The sequence below is a fragment of the Xyrauchen texanus genome, chromosome 25 (assembly GCF_025860055.1).
Source record: "Xyrauchen texanus isolate HMW12.3.18 chromosome 25, RBS_HiC_50CHRs, whole genome shotgun sequence".
NCBI classification, from domain to species: domain Eukaryota; kingdom Metazoa; phylum Chordata; class Actinopteri; order Cypriniformes; family Catostomidae; genus Xyrauchen; species Xyrauchen texanus.
Genome location: NC_068300.1, coordinates 25,871,630 through 25,887,663, shown reverse-complemented (window position 1 = coordinate 25,887,663; position 16,034 = coordinate 25,871,630). Strand labels below are relative to the sequence as shown.

General features: G+C 48.1%; 1 protein-coding gene across 1 annotated transcript in view; it reads right to left on the bottom strand.

Moving 5' to 3' along the window:
- Window positions 1-1,824: 1,824 nt before the first annotated feature.
- pard6b (par-6 partitioning defective 6 homolog beta (C. elegans)) overlaps window positions 1,825-16,034 on the bottom strand; it is a 38,754-nt gene continuing 24,544 nt past the window's right edge. Inside the window, exon 3 of the mRNA XM_052092180.1 lies at window positions 1,825-4,914. Coding sequence (XP_051948140.1) covers window positions 4,040-4,914 — 875 coding nt within the window. The 3' untranslated portion in view covers window positions 1,825-4,039. The remainder of the gene's footprint in view (window positions 4,915-16,034) is intronic.

Below are 16,034 nucleotides of genomic sequence, written 5' to 3'. Positions count from 1 at the left end.
TAATGCTTATTAGCTCAACATTTTTATTGCTGAAACTTTGGAGGATGTGGCAGAGAGTTCAGTTCATTCATTGGCTTTACAGTCAATTATAATTTTCTATACAAATTATTTTTAAGAAAGTAAACTTAATCTTGGTAAGGTCAAATTTAGTTAAAACTAATTGTCAACTTGCCCAGTCAAAATCAGAATGGATAAACTTTGTTCAAAGGAAGATTCATACTTACCTTGGTTGAACCACATTAACATTTTTAAAGAATTACAGACCATTCAGATACAAACATATGCATTCTCATATCCAGGGGTATAATACTTGGGACTATTTGCCAAGACATGGTTGTTGCAGAAAATTATTTTAAGGAATATTCCGGATTTGATATAAATTAAGCTCAATTAACAGAATTTGTGGCATTATTACCACAAAAAAACGTCCTTTCATTAAAAGAATAAATAAGACATTAAGACATTTACAATGGAAGTGAATGGGGCCAATTGGTAAACGTTAAAATACTAATTGTTTCAAAAGTATAGACACAAGACGTAAACATGAATTTAATGTGATAAAATCACAAGTTAGATCAATTTTTACAACTTGATGACATAACACCATAAACCCTAAAACTATGATTTAAACAACTTTACAGATCAAATAATACAAAAGTTTAAACAGAAGAATTAATGTAAGTGCTTTTATAAAATTACAAGCTTCACATTTCTGTCTTTAAAGGGATAGTTCACCCAAAAAGTAAAATTCTAAAAATCTTTGTTTGTGTTCTACAGAAGAAAGAAAGTCATACACATCTCGGATAACATGAGGGTAAGTAAATAATGAGAGGATTTTTATTTGTGGTTGAACAGCACTTCTTTTAAACCCTCCAAAATGAGACCTGTTCACTTCCATTTTAAGTGCCTCAAACTCATTGTGATGAGTCAAAATATTTTTTGTGGTAATCAATATAATGCCACAAATGCTGGCGATTGAATAGTCCTATAAAGACATTTGATGTCAGATAATTCAGAATAAAAAGTAATTCAGAACATACTGTAATTATTCAACTGAATAGGTCACTTATCATAGGACTATATGGGCAAGGGATTTTTATGCACTTGGGAGAAAGCATGTGTTTGTTTACTGTGTTTATTACGTAAATGACACAAACAAGTAACCGAACATGGGTATTTTAAACAATGGAAAGGAAGAGACAAAATACAGTATATTTAAGTTCAGAAAATTAATCCTTTCAAAGTTAGTCTAAGCTTTCATGTTGATGGTACTTGCTTTAACCACAGTGTGGCATCATGAACATCAGAGTTCTTCTTCAACAGTGCTTTTACACCTCTCATCAGCACAATATATGGCAGAGAAGCAATGTTGCCTCCATCATACTGTTCAGTTTTCAATAAGACTAAGGTAAAAGTTGCATAACAAGGTTTTCCAAAGGGCTGTAAAGCAGCATCAAAACAGCATTAGTGTCTGATCATGAAAATTCCTATTTTGTATTTATAATAATCGCTTCCCATAATAAACTAATAATGTTATAACAAGCTAAATAGTTGCCAAAGGTTTCATGAAACTGATCATACTCGCATTAGTGACTGTCTAGTGTTCCTGGAGAAACAATGCTTTTGGAAAACACTTTAACTTTGATGTCTACTTCAAATAATGTAGGAAATACCTTAAGCCCTTCATTTCTTCTGTTACGTTAATGCTGGTCATCCAGTGTAAATTTCATGTTGTCACACACACCACTTATCTCTCAGAGATACAATTGTTGTCCTTCATGGCTGATACAAAGCAATTAAGAATGGAGGAGCATCAATGATTTTATACATATTAGTTTATTTCATCCAACATTTTACTACATGTGCAGCTGTCTTAAAATAGTATTTATCCTTTTAAAATTTCATTATGTGAAACAAAATTACATAATGTAGCACTAATAAGAAAATACAGAAAATTTCAGTACAAATCTATACCTTAAGATCTATCTGGCTAGCTCATTATCAAAAAGAGGAATTGACACAGGAACGATAATGCTTAAAAGCTAATTTCTAGGTCTCCTGTAGCATGTGGTCATAGATATATGGTCTTCTTTAGAAATGCAAAGATATTCACAGTTTGGAAAAAAGCAAGTTATTTTCTTAATATTTCTGTCCCCTAAAAAAGTAGGAGCAAAAAAGAAGACGATGGGTAAAGAAAACCCATTAAAACATAATTTTATAGAGAAGATCCAAAATAAATAATAATAATAATTTCTAAATCATGAGGTTTGTATGTCAGCTAAAACAAATCAAGTAAAAATACATATTGAAAATAAATACAATGTCTGTGGTTACAATCCCAAATCATGTGTAGTGGTTATACAAATTTATTTTTTAACACCGCTAAAGACTCCATTCAACATGTCGTTTAAACATTTAGGATGATCTGAATAAAGCATATAGGATAATAGCTACAGTGCGTGTGCTACTCAATGCTTTGGGGGAGACAGCAGATCTAGTCTGGTTATTTATAAATCTCCGGTGTTTAGGATTCTCATTAGTTAATCTGAAAGTGAGACAGCAGTGAGATTAAAAAAACAGAAAATAAAAAGAAGAAGCCAATGAAAGGCTACTTTGGCTGAATCTCTGACAGCAGGTCCTAGGTTAGAGTGAGGCACTATCGAATCATGTCAGTCTCTTTCAGTGCATTTGTTCACACAAACTCTGAGATCTCAAAAGCTCATATTGATGGTTTTAGCCTTTGCTGATCTCCAAGCAAGTTCTCACCTCTAAAATATTGATAAGGGAGAATATTTTGGTAATGGTCTACCATTGTAATTTAAAAATCACTGCAAATCACACTTTGTTTCTCTATGAATCACTCAAAATGCTTATTATTCAGAAGGTTAGAGACACTCTTCATACATGAAGCAGTCCACTGTTGACTTCAGAGTACTCAATGGAAACATGATAACCACAGACAGGGATCTCAAGCCTTATCACATGTGCCATAAAGGTCGATGGGAAAAATAACCTGCAGGTAGATAGCCGTTGTCATAAAGAATTAAAAGTGGTACAAATAAAAAAATATCAGTATGAAAAATATTAAAGTAATCTGTATTTTTGGCTATGATTAAAAACTTTTGAGAGAGACTGTACATAGAATATGTATGTATCTAAAATGAGGCAGCACCCTAAACCTTACTGAAATATCTGATATCTAAAAAAATTCTAAAAGTGTCCTAAACATTCAGTCTAGCCTCCACAAATGTTCATGATTCCCTTGAAAACCATTAAGAACTAGTAAGCTGACATCACGAGAGGCATGTTAGTATTGTAGACAGGAAATTATACGGCACATATTTCAGCATTCCTCCTAAAATTGAAAAGTACCATCACAGAACACAGCTCTGAGTCAGTTACTATGGTAGCACAAAGGATGGGTATACCATTACACTTTGTTCTCTTTGATAATGCTAAGGCCATGTGGCTTTGAATGGAGTGGTTGTCAAAGACAAAGATTGTCGTGACTCATATGGGGCCCAAGTAGACCCGTTCTTAGTCATGTGACAGACATTAATACCTTGCATCTGCATTCATTCACACTGACTCAGGAAGTTCATTATTACTCATAAAGCAGCTTTTTTTAGTTCTGTGCTGCTCTCCATTGATTATGGGGACGACCTGGTCCTATGATTATAGATAAGTGCTGTAAGGTGCTGTAGTGACTGGCCACCCCTCTTGGTCCTATATTCACTGTTCACCCAAATAAAATACATACATTGTCAGTTCTGTGGCACACAAGAGTGTGTATTGGCATGTGATTCTGTTTGTGGATGATTATACAGTAATATGACCCAAAATACGCCCTCTGGATACCCCCATCTAAATAACAGGGTTTGCTATTCCAGTAATTTCTGTGAGGACACATTAAGATTTGCTGTCAATGGAATAACCAAACCAGATAAAAAAAAGAGGGAGGTATCCACACATACTTTTGGCCATATAGTGTATGTTGCTTCAGTCATTGTTTTTGTGTCTAAGTGTGTTTCTCATGTTACTACAGAGTAATGACTGTTCCGTCCTCCTCTAGATTTCGCCCCTCAAAACCTCCGTCATGGGCATTCAAAGACCCCACACTTGCACTTGTTGCCATGGCACCATTGGAGGGCTGCAGGTTGAGGTGGGGCTCATATCTGGGGAGAGTGGGCATGCTGGAGCTGGCTGCCGCCCGAGCTGGTGCCTGTGGAATGAGTTTAGTCTCTCCATTGCCCTCGATCACCAGATCCTCCTCATCCTCAATTTCATCATCTTGCTCATAGTTCTGAATAATATGGGATGGAGTCATTGCCATGGAGCCCGGAGCAGAGTATCCATAGAAACTGGTACTGCTGTCAGAGGATCGTCCTGAGCTGCCAGATGTGGCCCCGTCTCCACTATTGCCGTTGCGTACCACATTATTGCGCTGATTGGCTGGTTTGACAGTTATAATGAGGTTGTGGCTGTTTGCGATCATCATGTCGGTTACTTGGTCCAGGAACTTTCCGGTCACCTCAATTCCGTTGACTTCCAAAACCTCATCATTGACGGCCAGCAGGCCTGTGCTCTCTGCCAGGCCTCCAGGGACCATGCGGGAGATGAAGATACCCGGAAACTTCTGCAGGCCCTGGGGTGTAACACGCACGCTGGAGCCGTCGCGAATGTAGAAGCCCAGAGGTTTCTCCTGACCGTGTTTGTAGAGATGGACACGGCGGTGCGTTTCTGGGAGAATGTCCACGTCAATGATGGAGGAAACTGGGCGGAAATCTTTGGGCAGGCTGATGATAATAGGAGGCTTCTTGTTGGCGTCCGGACGGAGGAGTACTGCAGCAAGCGCCACTGGGGTCCTCTTACGGGTCACGGTGTCCGTGCCAAATGCGGAGTAATCTGCCTCCTCTGCACAGAAAGGAAAAAGACAAAGAGAGAATGTAAATATGTAAACCTTGTGTCAGACAATGCATATCAAAGGATTTAACTTGAATACAAGTTAAACTCTGTGGACAGCATCTTTTTGTCAGTTATTAGGGAGGTGTAAAATTGTAAATCCACTTACAATTGTTGTAAAAAAAATCTGTTGGCAGATTTTTGTCTGTAGGCCAAAGGTTGTAAACTTTCCCCCTAGACCTTCATTGTAATTTTCTTTTGTTTTTACAACCTGAGGTACGAGTTGAAATTATTTTCTGTGGTTTCGACAGCATGCCATAGATGCCCAAAATATTCCTTTAAACAATCTTGACCCTAATTTTAAAGGAACAGTTCACCCAAAAATGAAAATTCTGTCATAATTTAAATCACCCTCATTTCATGCCATACCCGTATGACTTATGCGGAACACAAAAGGAGATGTTTTAATGAATATCTTGATCTGTCTTCAGAATATCTGCTTATTTTGTGTACAGCTCTTTGAGAAGCTGCTTTTAAAGGTGCTCTATAAAATAATGTTTATTATTATTATTATTATTATTATTATTATTATTATGTCAGTGGAAAGTGCCTCACTTTAAAAAGAACCCATAACATTCATAAAGGTAGTTGATTAGAACGCAATGGAGATCAAGATCTTTTCTGAAAAATTACTTAGATTTTGGGTTGTTTCTTACACTTAAATAAAAAAAAAGTTTAATGTTAAATCTTTGAGGTGTTATTTCTGAAGTAAATCTTTAAATATTACTGAAACTACAACTAATAGTTACCACCTGTCTCAGCTTCAGATACACTCAAAGATCAGAACTTGTGGCTTTAATGCTATTCACTTGAAAAATGTATTTTATATATATACACTCACCTAAAGGATTATTAGGAACACCTGTTCAATTTCTCATTAATGCAATTATCTAATCAACCAATCTCATGGCAGTTGCTTCAATGCATTTAGGGGTGTGGTCCTGGTCAAGACAATCTCCAGAACAAGACAGGGTAACCGTTACATAGCCCCCCCTCAAGGATCGGATACCAGACGATCAACAAAAACAAAAAACGGGAAGAACAAATGACCAATGACTGGGGGCACAAAGGGCAGACAGACAGTCCGGGGGGCAACGAGGGGAAGACAGGCAGTCCAGGGGGCAACGAGGGGCAGACAGGCAGTCCGGGGGGCAACGAGGGGCAGACAGGCAGTCCAGGGAGCAACGAGGGGCAGACAGGCAGTCCACGGGGGGCACGAGGGACACGGAGACAGACCAAGGAGGGCGAGAGGGCAGATAAGCAGTCTCTGGGGGTGTGTGCTGGGAACCAGGTCGGGTGGCCTGGGGAGCTTCCACCGGGTAGGGGCGGGTTGAGGTGGACTGAGAGATGGCCGCAGAGCAGGGGCCGGTTCAGGGCACCTGGGAGGTGGCCACAGGACAGAGGCCGGTTTAGATGGCCCGGGAGCTGGCCACTTGGCAAGGACAGGGACCGGGTCAGGGGGCCTGGGAGGAGGCCACTGGACAGGGACTGGGTCAGGGGGCCTGGGAAGAGGCCACAGTACTGGGACCGGGTCAGGGGCCCTGGGAGAAGGCCACACTAAGGGGACAGGTTTGAGTGGCCTGGGAGCTGGCCACAAGGCAAGGGCCGGTTCAGGGAACCTGGGAGGTGGCCACGGGACAGGGACAGGTCTAGGAGGCCTGGGAGGCAGCCTCAGGACAGGGACAGGTCCCGGAGGCGGAGCTGAGAGGGGCTCTGGAGACGGAGCTGAGGGAGGCTGTGGAGGCTCTGGAGGCTCAAGGAGAAGAGCCGTAGGAGGCTCGGGAGGCGGAGCCGCAGGAGGCTCTGGAGGCGGAGCCGTAGGAGGCTCTGGAGGAGGCTCGGAAGGCAGAGCCGTGGATGGTTCGAGAGACTTGAGGGGTGGAGCCCTGGGAGGCTCGAGAGGCTTGAGGGGCGGAGCCCTGGAAGGCTCGAGGGGCTTGAGGGGCGGAACCCTGGAAGGCTCGAGGGGCTTGTGTGGCGGAGCCCTGGAAGGGTCGAGGGGCTTGAGGGGCGGAGCCCTGGAAGGCTCGAGAGGCTTGAGGGGCGGAGCCCTGGAAGGCTCAAGGGGCTTGAGGGGCGGAGCCCTGGAAGGCTCGAGGGGCTTGAGGGGCGGAGCCCTGGAAGGCTCGAGAGGCTTGAGGGGTGGAGCCTGGAAGGCTCGAGAGGCTTGAGGGGTGGAGCCCTGGAAGGCTCGAGAGGCTTGAGAGCCGGAGCTCTGGGAAGCTCGGAGGGCGGAGCTCTGGAAAGCTCGGGAGGCGGAGCTCTGGAAGGCTCAGGAAGCTCGGAAGGCGGGGCTCTGGAAGACCTGGAAGGCGGAGCTCTGGAAAGCTCGGAAGGCGGAGCTCTGGAAAGCTCGGGAGGCGGAGCTCTGGAAGGCTCAAGGAGCTCGGAAGGCAGGGCTCTGGAAAGCCCGGAAGGCGGCGCTCTGGTAAGCTCGGAAGGCGGAGCTCTGGAAAGCTCGGAAGGCGGAGCTCTGGAAAGCTCGGAAGGCGGAGCTCTGGAAAGCTCAGGAAGCTCGGAAGGTGGGGCTCTGGAAAGCTCGGGAAACTCGGAAGGCGGAGCTCTGGAAAGCTAGGGAAACTCGGAAGGCGGAGCTCTGGAAAGCTCGGGAAACTCGGAAGGCGGAGCTCTGGAAAGCTCGGGAAACTCGGAAGGTGGAGCTCTGGAAAGCTCGGGAGGAGCCCTGGAAGACTCGAGAGACTTGAGAGGCGCTGGCTCTAGGACGGGCTCGACCACTGGCGCTGGCTCTTGGACGGTCGAGGCTACTGGCGCTGGCTCTTGGACGGTCGAGGCTTCAGGCGCTGGCTCAGGGACGGTCGAGGCTACAGGCGATGGCTCAGGGACGGTCGAGGCTACAGGCGCTGGCTCAGGGATGGTCGAGGCTACAGGCGCTGGCTCACTGACGTTTGAGGCTATCGGCTCTGGCTCACTGACGTCTGAGGCTACTGGCGTTGGCTCGGGGATGGTCGAGGGCTCAGGTTCGCTCACCGTGGCTGACGAGGACTCAGGCTCGCTCACAGTGACATGCGTGGGCTCTAGCTCGCTCACCGTGACATGTGTGGGCTCTAGCCCGTCTTCTCTCCCTCCTCCGGGCAGACGAAGTGGGCCGCGCTGGCTCATGGAAGGCGACTGGCGACGCTGGAACGCTGTTCCTGGTCGGCGTGACTTCAGGCTCGCTGGCCGGGGCAGGCGTAGGCTCTGGCTCGCAGACCGGGGCAGGCGTGAACGGGGAGCCGCACAACAGCAAGGTTAACCGCGTGATGCCGGCGGCAGCCGCTCCTTCAGCCAGCCACTCAGGTTTTCCCTGAAGAAGACCACCAGGGAGGAGTCTGAGAAGTCCGCAACAGCCACCAGTTTAAGGAAGTCGCGGACGTGGGCCTCAATAGGACGGTCCTCTTGCCTCAGGCAGAGCAGGTGGTATCTGGCGCGTAATACTGCTGGATCCATGGTGTAGTCTTTCGTTCTGTAACGATTGAGGACTGAGGCTGACAAAGGTTGAGGATCCAAGTGCAGTTAACTTTATTTAAACAAATGGAAACAAACAGAGATGAACAAACAAAACTACCACGATGGGCAAAAATGAAAACAAAACACGAAAACACTGGAACTGGGAACACAGGCATGGGAACGAACATCACTTACATACAACCACGTTCACAAACAATCAACGAAAGACAGGGACTAAACCAAAAACCAGGATATATATACATGAACATAGAACTAAGGGGCCAATGAACAAACAGAACACCAAACAAGATAACGAGGGAAGCAAATGGAAACTTAACGAGGGCAGGTGAAAACAATGAACAGTGAACACGAGGGCTGACAGGAAGACTTTGGAGGTACAAGGGTGACAAAAGTGAAAACTAAGGAATAACAAAAGTGACAAAATTACAAACAAAGGGCAACAGTGAGACAAGACAGGGTAACCGTTACAGCAGTCCTGTGGGCGAAAATGCCTTGTTGATGCTAGAGGTCAGAGAAGAATGGGCCGACTGATTCAAGCTGATAGAAGAGCAACTTTGCCTGAAATAACCACTCGTTACAACCGAGGTATGCAGCAAAGCATTTGTGAAGCCACAACACGCACAACCTTAAGGCAGATGGGCTACAACAGCAGAAGACCCCACCGGGTACCACTCATCTCCACTACAAATAGGAAAAAGAGGCTACAATTTGCAAGAGCTCACCAAAATTGGACAGTTGAAGACTGGAAAAATGTTGCCTGGTCTGATGAGTCTCGATTTCTGTTGAGACATTCAGATGGTAGAGTCAGAATTTGGCGTAAACAGAATGAGAACATGGATCCATCATGCCTTGTTTCCACTGTGCAGGCTGGTGGTGGTGGTGTAATGGTGTGGGGGATGTTTTCTTGGCACACTTTAGGCCCCTTAGTGCCAATTGGGTATCGTTTAAATGCCACGGCCTACCTGAGCATTGTTTCTGACCATGTCCATCCTTTTATGGCCACCATGTACCCATCCTCTGATGGCTACTTCCAGCAGGATAATGCACCATGTCACAAAGCTTGAATCATTTCAAATTGGTTTCTTGAACATGACAATGAGTTCACTGTACTAAAATGGCCCCCACAGTCACCAGATCTCAACCCAATAGAACATCTTTGGGATGTGGTGGAACGGGAGATTCGTGCCCTGGATGTGCATCCCACAAATCTCCATCAACTGCGAGATGCTATCCTATCAATATGGGCCAACATTTCTAAAGAATGCTTTCAGCACCTTGTTGAATCAATGCCACGTAGAATTAAGGCAGTTCTGAAGGCGAAAGGGGGTCAAACACAGTATTAGTATGGTGTTCCTAATAATACTTTAGGTGAGTGTATATATATATATATACACACACACACACACACACACACACACACACACACACACACACCACAATTAGTTCTGGTCCTCGAATCTGATTGGATGAGACGTTCAGACGTCTAGATTTACTGTGTGTATCACTCAGCTTGTGTTTGTGCTGTTCTAAACTAAAGTGAAAGTGTTGTGCATATGTGTTAGGATGTACGGTCTTTATTTGTGAAATTACATATGTTCGCCAGAAGGTGGTGGCAAAAGATCATTTTGTGTGTAATATGAGCCAGTTGGTGACGTAAAGTGAATCCGTTGGTCATTGTTTACATAGAACAGCGCTATGTGAGTTTCCACATGGGATACATACCGTTTAAAATGGAGGAGGACATCGCTGTTTCTATAGTGTATATTTGCCTACCAGATTCCCCAAAATAGAGAGGAATGCCCCGCTTGGACCTCTATATTCCACTGAGAAAACTGACCTTCAGAAAGCTGTAAGCATCTCTGATTGGGTGTGGCAACAGGTGATCGACTCGGTTACTAACGTAACCTCGGTTCCCTGAGAGGAGGGAGCGAGTATTGCGTAAGTAGCTTACGCTATGGGAAAACTCAGTTTCTCGAGAAATATTGAAGTCTTTATGTAAAACGCATCCAGCAGACAGCAATGAATGAGGCAGCTCGGTCATTGGCTGTGCTGCGGCAACTTGCTCGAACCAATGGCGGGGCGACTCTGAACGCACGACCAATGGGCGCGTGCTTCGCGCTCACGCGCTCAGAGCCCGCCAAGATGGGCGTGGCTAGGGCTATATATTAGGTGCCCCGTCATGAGAGTTCTTTAGGTTCAATCGACTGAAGGCGAACTGACCAAGCACAAGCACGGCAGCTTACGCAATACTCGTTCCCTCCTCTCAGGGAACCGAGGTTACGTTAGTAACCGAGTCGTTCCCTCTCGAGAGGTCTCTCCTATTGCATAAGTAGCTTACGCTATGGGAACACCATGCAAAACGCCGTGCGTGCTGACTTCGCTCTATAAAGCCAGAGGCAGATGCCTGAGCCTTAAAGCAAAGTGATTATTCAACGAGCCGGCCAACGGCGAGCTATATAATGGGATAATACAGAGCGCCTTTGCCCCAAGGTGGCCCATGGTGTAAAAACACAAGCACATATCTTATGTACTGATTTTTTCTACTTACTGATATGCATAAAAAACCCTCTAAGTCAGTCAGAGACGGACCTTATAAGGGAGGAGATAATGCTCAGCAAATACATACTCCAGTTCATACTACAGTCAGGCTAATAGAATGTTGGAATGCCATGAGGAGACCTGTAGGTTATAAAACCTGATAAATGTCGAAGGCGAGGCCCAGCCTGCCACCGCACAAATATCTTCAATGGGTATCCCACTCGATCATGCCCACGAGGAGGCCATGCTCCTCGTAGAGTGAGCTCTGACACCTAAGGGGCATTGAAGGCCCTTGGCTTCATAAGCCAGCGCTATAGCATCCACTATCCAGCACGATATTCTTTGCTTTGAAACTGCGAGACCTTTAGTGCGCCCGCCAAAGCATACGAATAATTGTTCCGTCTGTCTGAACGGGGCAGAACGTTCCAAATATACTCTGAGTGCCCTGACCGGGCAGAGTAAATTAGCGTCGCTTTCGTCTGCTGGAGACGATAGCGCTGCCAGAGATATAACCTGTACTCTGAAGGGTGTGGAGAGCACTTTAGGAATATACTTGTGCTTTGGCCTAAGGACAACTCTGCAGTTGTTAGGTCCAAATTCCAGGCAAGCAGCGCTTGATGACAGCGTGTGCAGGTCGCCCACTCTCTTGACTGAGGCGAGCGCCAGCAAGAGCGCAGTTTTGAGCGAGAGCTGTTTAAGGTGCACGGTTTGGAGAGGTTTGAACGGGCACTCTTGAGTGCGTCCAGGACCATGGCCAGGTCCCAGATCGGCACCGAGGGGGCGAGGAGGGTTCATCCTCCTAGCCTCTTAGGAAACGAATGATTAGGTCGTTTTCCCTAATGAGCGTCCCTTGTCAGGATTGTGTGACGCCGCTATGGCAGCCACATAGACTTTGAGCGTGGAGGGTGTGCGCCCGCCTCCAGCAGCTCTTGCAAGAAGGCGAGTACACTTGGTATCTCGCATGATTTGGGGTTCAAGCTCTTGGTATCACACCAGTCACTGAACACTTTCCACTTTTGGGCATATAAGCGCCTAGTAGGGCGCCACGCCTCAGTGATGGTTCTCAACACTCCACTGGGGAGGTTCTCGGGAACCCGTTGAGGGGCCATGCATGAAGGGCCCACAGATCGGGGCGGGGATGAAGAATCATCCCGTTGGCCTGCCTGAGGAGGTCCAGCCTCAACAGAATCGGCCATGGGGCAGATTGCATCATCTGCATCAGTTCTGGAAACCACGTCTGGTCCTTCCAGAGTGGGGCTACCAGGAGCACTGCACATTTCACTTCCCTGATCCGACTGATGACCTGAGGTAGCATCGCGATCGGGGAAAAGCATACAAGGGGCGGTTCGGCCAGACTTGGGCGAAGCGTCCGTGCTTTTGAGAAGAAAAGAGGGCAGTGCGCATTTTCCCTGGAGGCGAAGAGGTCGACCTCTGCCTCGCCAAAGGTTTGCCATAACCACTGAGCCGTCAGGGGTGGAGAGACCATTCCCTGAGAGAACTTTGTCTCTGGACAGCATGTCCGCTCCCTGGTTCAGGACGCCTGGCACATGTGCTGCTCTCAGCGGCGCAGGTTGTGCTGTGACCATAAGATGAGCTCCCTGGCCATAGAGTGCAGGGAGCTCGACCTGAGTCCACCCTGGCGATTTATATACGATACTACCGTCATGTTGTCCGTTCGGACCAGGACGTGTTCGTTTTTCAGGTACGGAAGCAGGGCTCTGAGAGCCAAGGTGACCGCTTTCATTTCCAGACAGTTTATATGTAGGCACTTTTCCGGGTTTGACCAAAAGCCGGAGACAGGCCTGCCCTCGTAAAGGGCCCACCATCCTATTTTGGAGGCATCTGTCGTGATCATTTTTCTCCGTGTGTTCACACCCAGACTCACACCGGTTTGATACCAGTCGATGGCTTTCCAGGGCGTCAGGGCTTTTATACAGCCGTGATTCGCTCTGATTAAAAAGTGGCCCGAGCGCCACGCATGAGTGGGGACACGGCTCTTGAGCCAGCGTTGGAGAGGACGCATGTGCAACAATCCTAGCTGGAGTACAGCTGATGCCGAGGCCATGAGACCGAGCATCCTTTGAAATCGTTTGACGGGGGCGTGCGCGCCCGCTCTGAATGATGTTGCAAGGCGCCGAATAGCGGCAGCGCTCTGATGAGAGGCGCCGTCATCTGCACTGAGTCTAGCACTATTCCCAGAAAAGAGATATTTTGGCTGGGGATAGCACGCTCTTTGCAAAATTGATTCTCAGACCCAGGCATTCTAGATGGCTGATAATCCAAGATCTGTGCGTTGTTAACTGACTCTCTGATTGTGCTATGATTAGCCAATCGTCGAGGTAATTCAGTATTCGCACTGCCCGCTGTCTCAGGGGGGAAAGTGCTGCGTCCATACATTTCGTGAATGTACGGGGGGCCAATGATAGGCCGAATGGTAGTACTGTGTACTGGTATGACTGTCCCTCGAGCGAATCTCAGAAAAGGCCTGTGATGAGGCGCTATCGGAATGTGAAAGTAAGCGTCTTTCAAATCCACTGATAGAAACCAATCCCGGGCGAACTTGCGCGAGGATATGTTTGGTCGTTAACATTCTGAACGAGCGAATCATTAAAGCTTTGCTCAGATGTCTGAGATCTAGGATGGGGCGGAGGCCACCGTCCTTTTCGGACGAGAAAATAGCGGCTGTAAAAACCTGCCTCGCTCATAGAGGAGGGACAGTTTCTATAGCCCTTCTCTATCAGTTTGAGCACCTCGGTGCGTAGAACATGTGAAACATCTTTCCTCACTTTCGTCTCGACCACCGCTTAAAAGCGGGGTGGTCTGCGAGCGAATTGAAGCGAGTAACCGTGTTTTATTATGTTCAAAACCCATTTCGGTATGTCGGGGATTTTTTCCCAAGGCTTTTGCTCGCACAGATATGGGCTGAATGCTGGCTGGGGGCGTGTCGCAGTGACGTATGGGCCCCACCGGCGAATCGCCTTGTGCTAACACTGAGCTTACAGCTCTCAGAAGCGCGGGCGCGCGCTGAGCAGCTTTGTTGAGTGCCGAGTGCAGGGGTGCGTGTGAGATTACAGGCACATGTGCTATCTCCATAATGCTCGCAGCATGAGCTGGAGAAATGTTTGAAACTGTATCGACAGTGTTTACGGGTGGGGGTGCATACATTGTAATAGGCACGCGCGTCACTTTCATAAAGCTTCCCGCTCTTAGCGGGGAGTTTCTTGGCTCGCGCGTCGCATCTGTGATGCTCGCGGCATGAGCCAGAGAACTGTTTGAAACTGTATGGGCAGCGCTTATGGGTGGGGGTGCATACACTGTAGTAGGCACGCGCGCCACTTTCATAAAGCCTCACGCCATGGGCGGGGGTTTCTGGCCATGCATACAGTGTTTGTGTGTAGTGGTGCATGCATGACAGCAGGCACGCGCGCTACCTTTATAGTATTTCCCGCTTTTACTGGGGAAGTGTTTATAACTGTGGGAACAGTGCTTGTGTGTAGTGGTGCATACATGACAATAGGCACACAATCTACATTTATGGGGCGTCCAGCTGGAGCTGGGGAATTATTCGGCACTGTTTGGACAGTATTGATATGTGGGAATGCGCACTTTAGTGTGGACACGTGACCCCTTAGTGACACAAGCAGAAAATGACTCTTTTTGTGATTTTTGTGTGTCGCCGTTAAAACGGCGTTTGACTGCAGGTGAGCGAGTTCTGTGACTGGCCCATTGACTGCTGTACAGACATTTCCAGCCGCCTGTAAGGGGACTGGGTAATGTTTTACACGTTTTGGCTCGCTGCTGCTGAGGCGGTCTCTGGCGGCTCTGTGACGAGCTGGAGCGCTTCGGCAGGAAGTGACGCATAGCCTGCGAATCCTTCCGAGCTTCAGTGAAGCGTTCCGCGAACTCTCTTACCGCCGGTCCGAACAGGCTGCTTGGAGTGATAGGCGCGTCGAGGAATGGCACCTTATCCGCGTCCTTCATCTCCGTTAGCGTCAGCCACAGCCATGGCCCGGCCGATGGACTGGGCGGTGGCCTTTGTGGCTCGCAGGGCTACATCAGTGGCGCTGCGCAGGTCCTTGAAAGCCTCAGGTTCAGGTCCAGACTCGTCCATGGTGCGGAGAAGTTTGGCCTGATAAACTTGCAGAACAGCCATGGAATGAAGCGCTGACGCAGCTTGGCCGGCGGCGGCGTATGCGCGACCGGCGAGAGCTGAGGTAGATCGGCAGGGCTTCGAGGGATGAGAAGCTTTGGCTTTCCATCCAGCGGTGGAGGGTGGGCACAGATGGTTGGCCACAGCCTCCTCGAGGGGCGGTGCCCGTGCTCGTGTCCGCTAATGTCGACGGCGCGGGGTCGAAGGCCGAGCCCGGCCAGTTGTCGGATGCAGTGTCAATGGAAAGGCTGTCATCCTTTTCACCGTCGTCCCCTGATACGCCGAACGAGACGAGACCCACCGCTCTGTTGGAGGGGTGCTGGTCCGCCTGCGTGAAATGGACTGGCGGCGGGGAGTTCTCGGGTAGTGGTGAAGCACGCGGGGACTGGCCCGGCATGACGTCACTGAAGTCCGCGTGCTCTGGCGGCCTCTGTGAGCGCCGCTTTTTCTTGCGCGGCTCGAACAGAGGGGACGGCAGCACGGTGGTAGCAGGCTCGTTCGCGGCGAAGGCGGCGAAGCGAGCGCGCAGCTCGGTGAGGCCCAGGGAGTCACATTCGGGGCATCCGCCTCGAGTGAGAGCAGCTTCTGCGTGGTCGGGTCCCAGGCAGCGAGTGCAGATAATGTGATGGTCCCCGTCAGGAAGAAGGCCTCTGCACGAGGCGCAGGTGGAAGGCATTTGGAACAACGCCTCGAAAATGCTCTTTTACTAAAATACAAAAAACGTCGCAGAGGCGAACACTTGCAAAGTAGCTTAGCAAAAGGATATCAGGGTGATGCGTGCCGGATGGCGTAGCAGAAGGCTTTGAAGGCGGCTGAAGGCACCGGCGTCCTCGTAGCAGTCCTGCTGTAGGCTTGTCGACGGCCCGTTGATCGCGCGTTCAGAGTCGCCCCGCCATTGATTCAAGCAAGTTGCCGC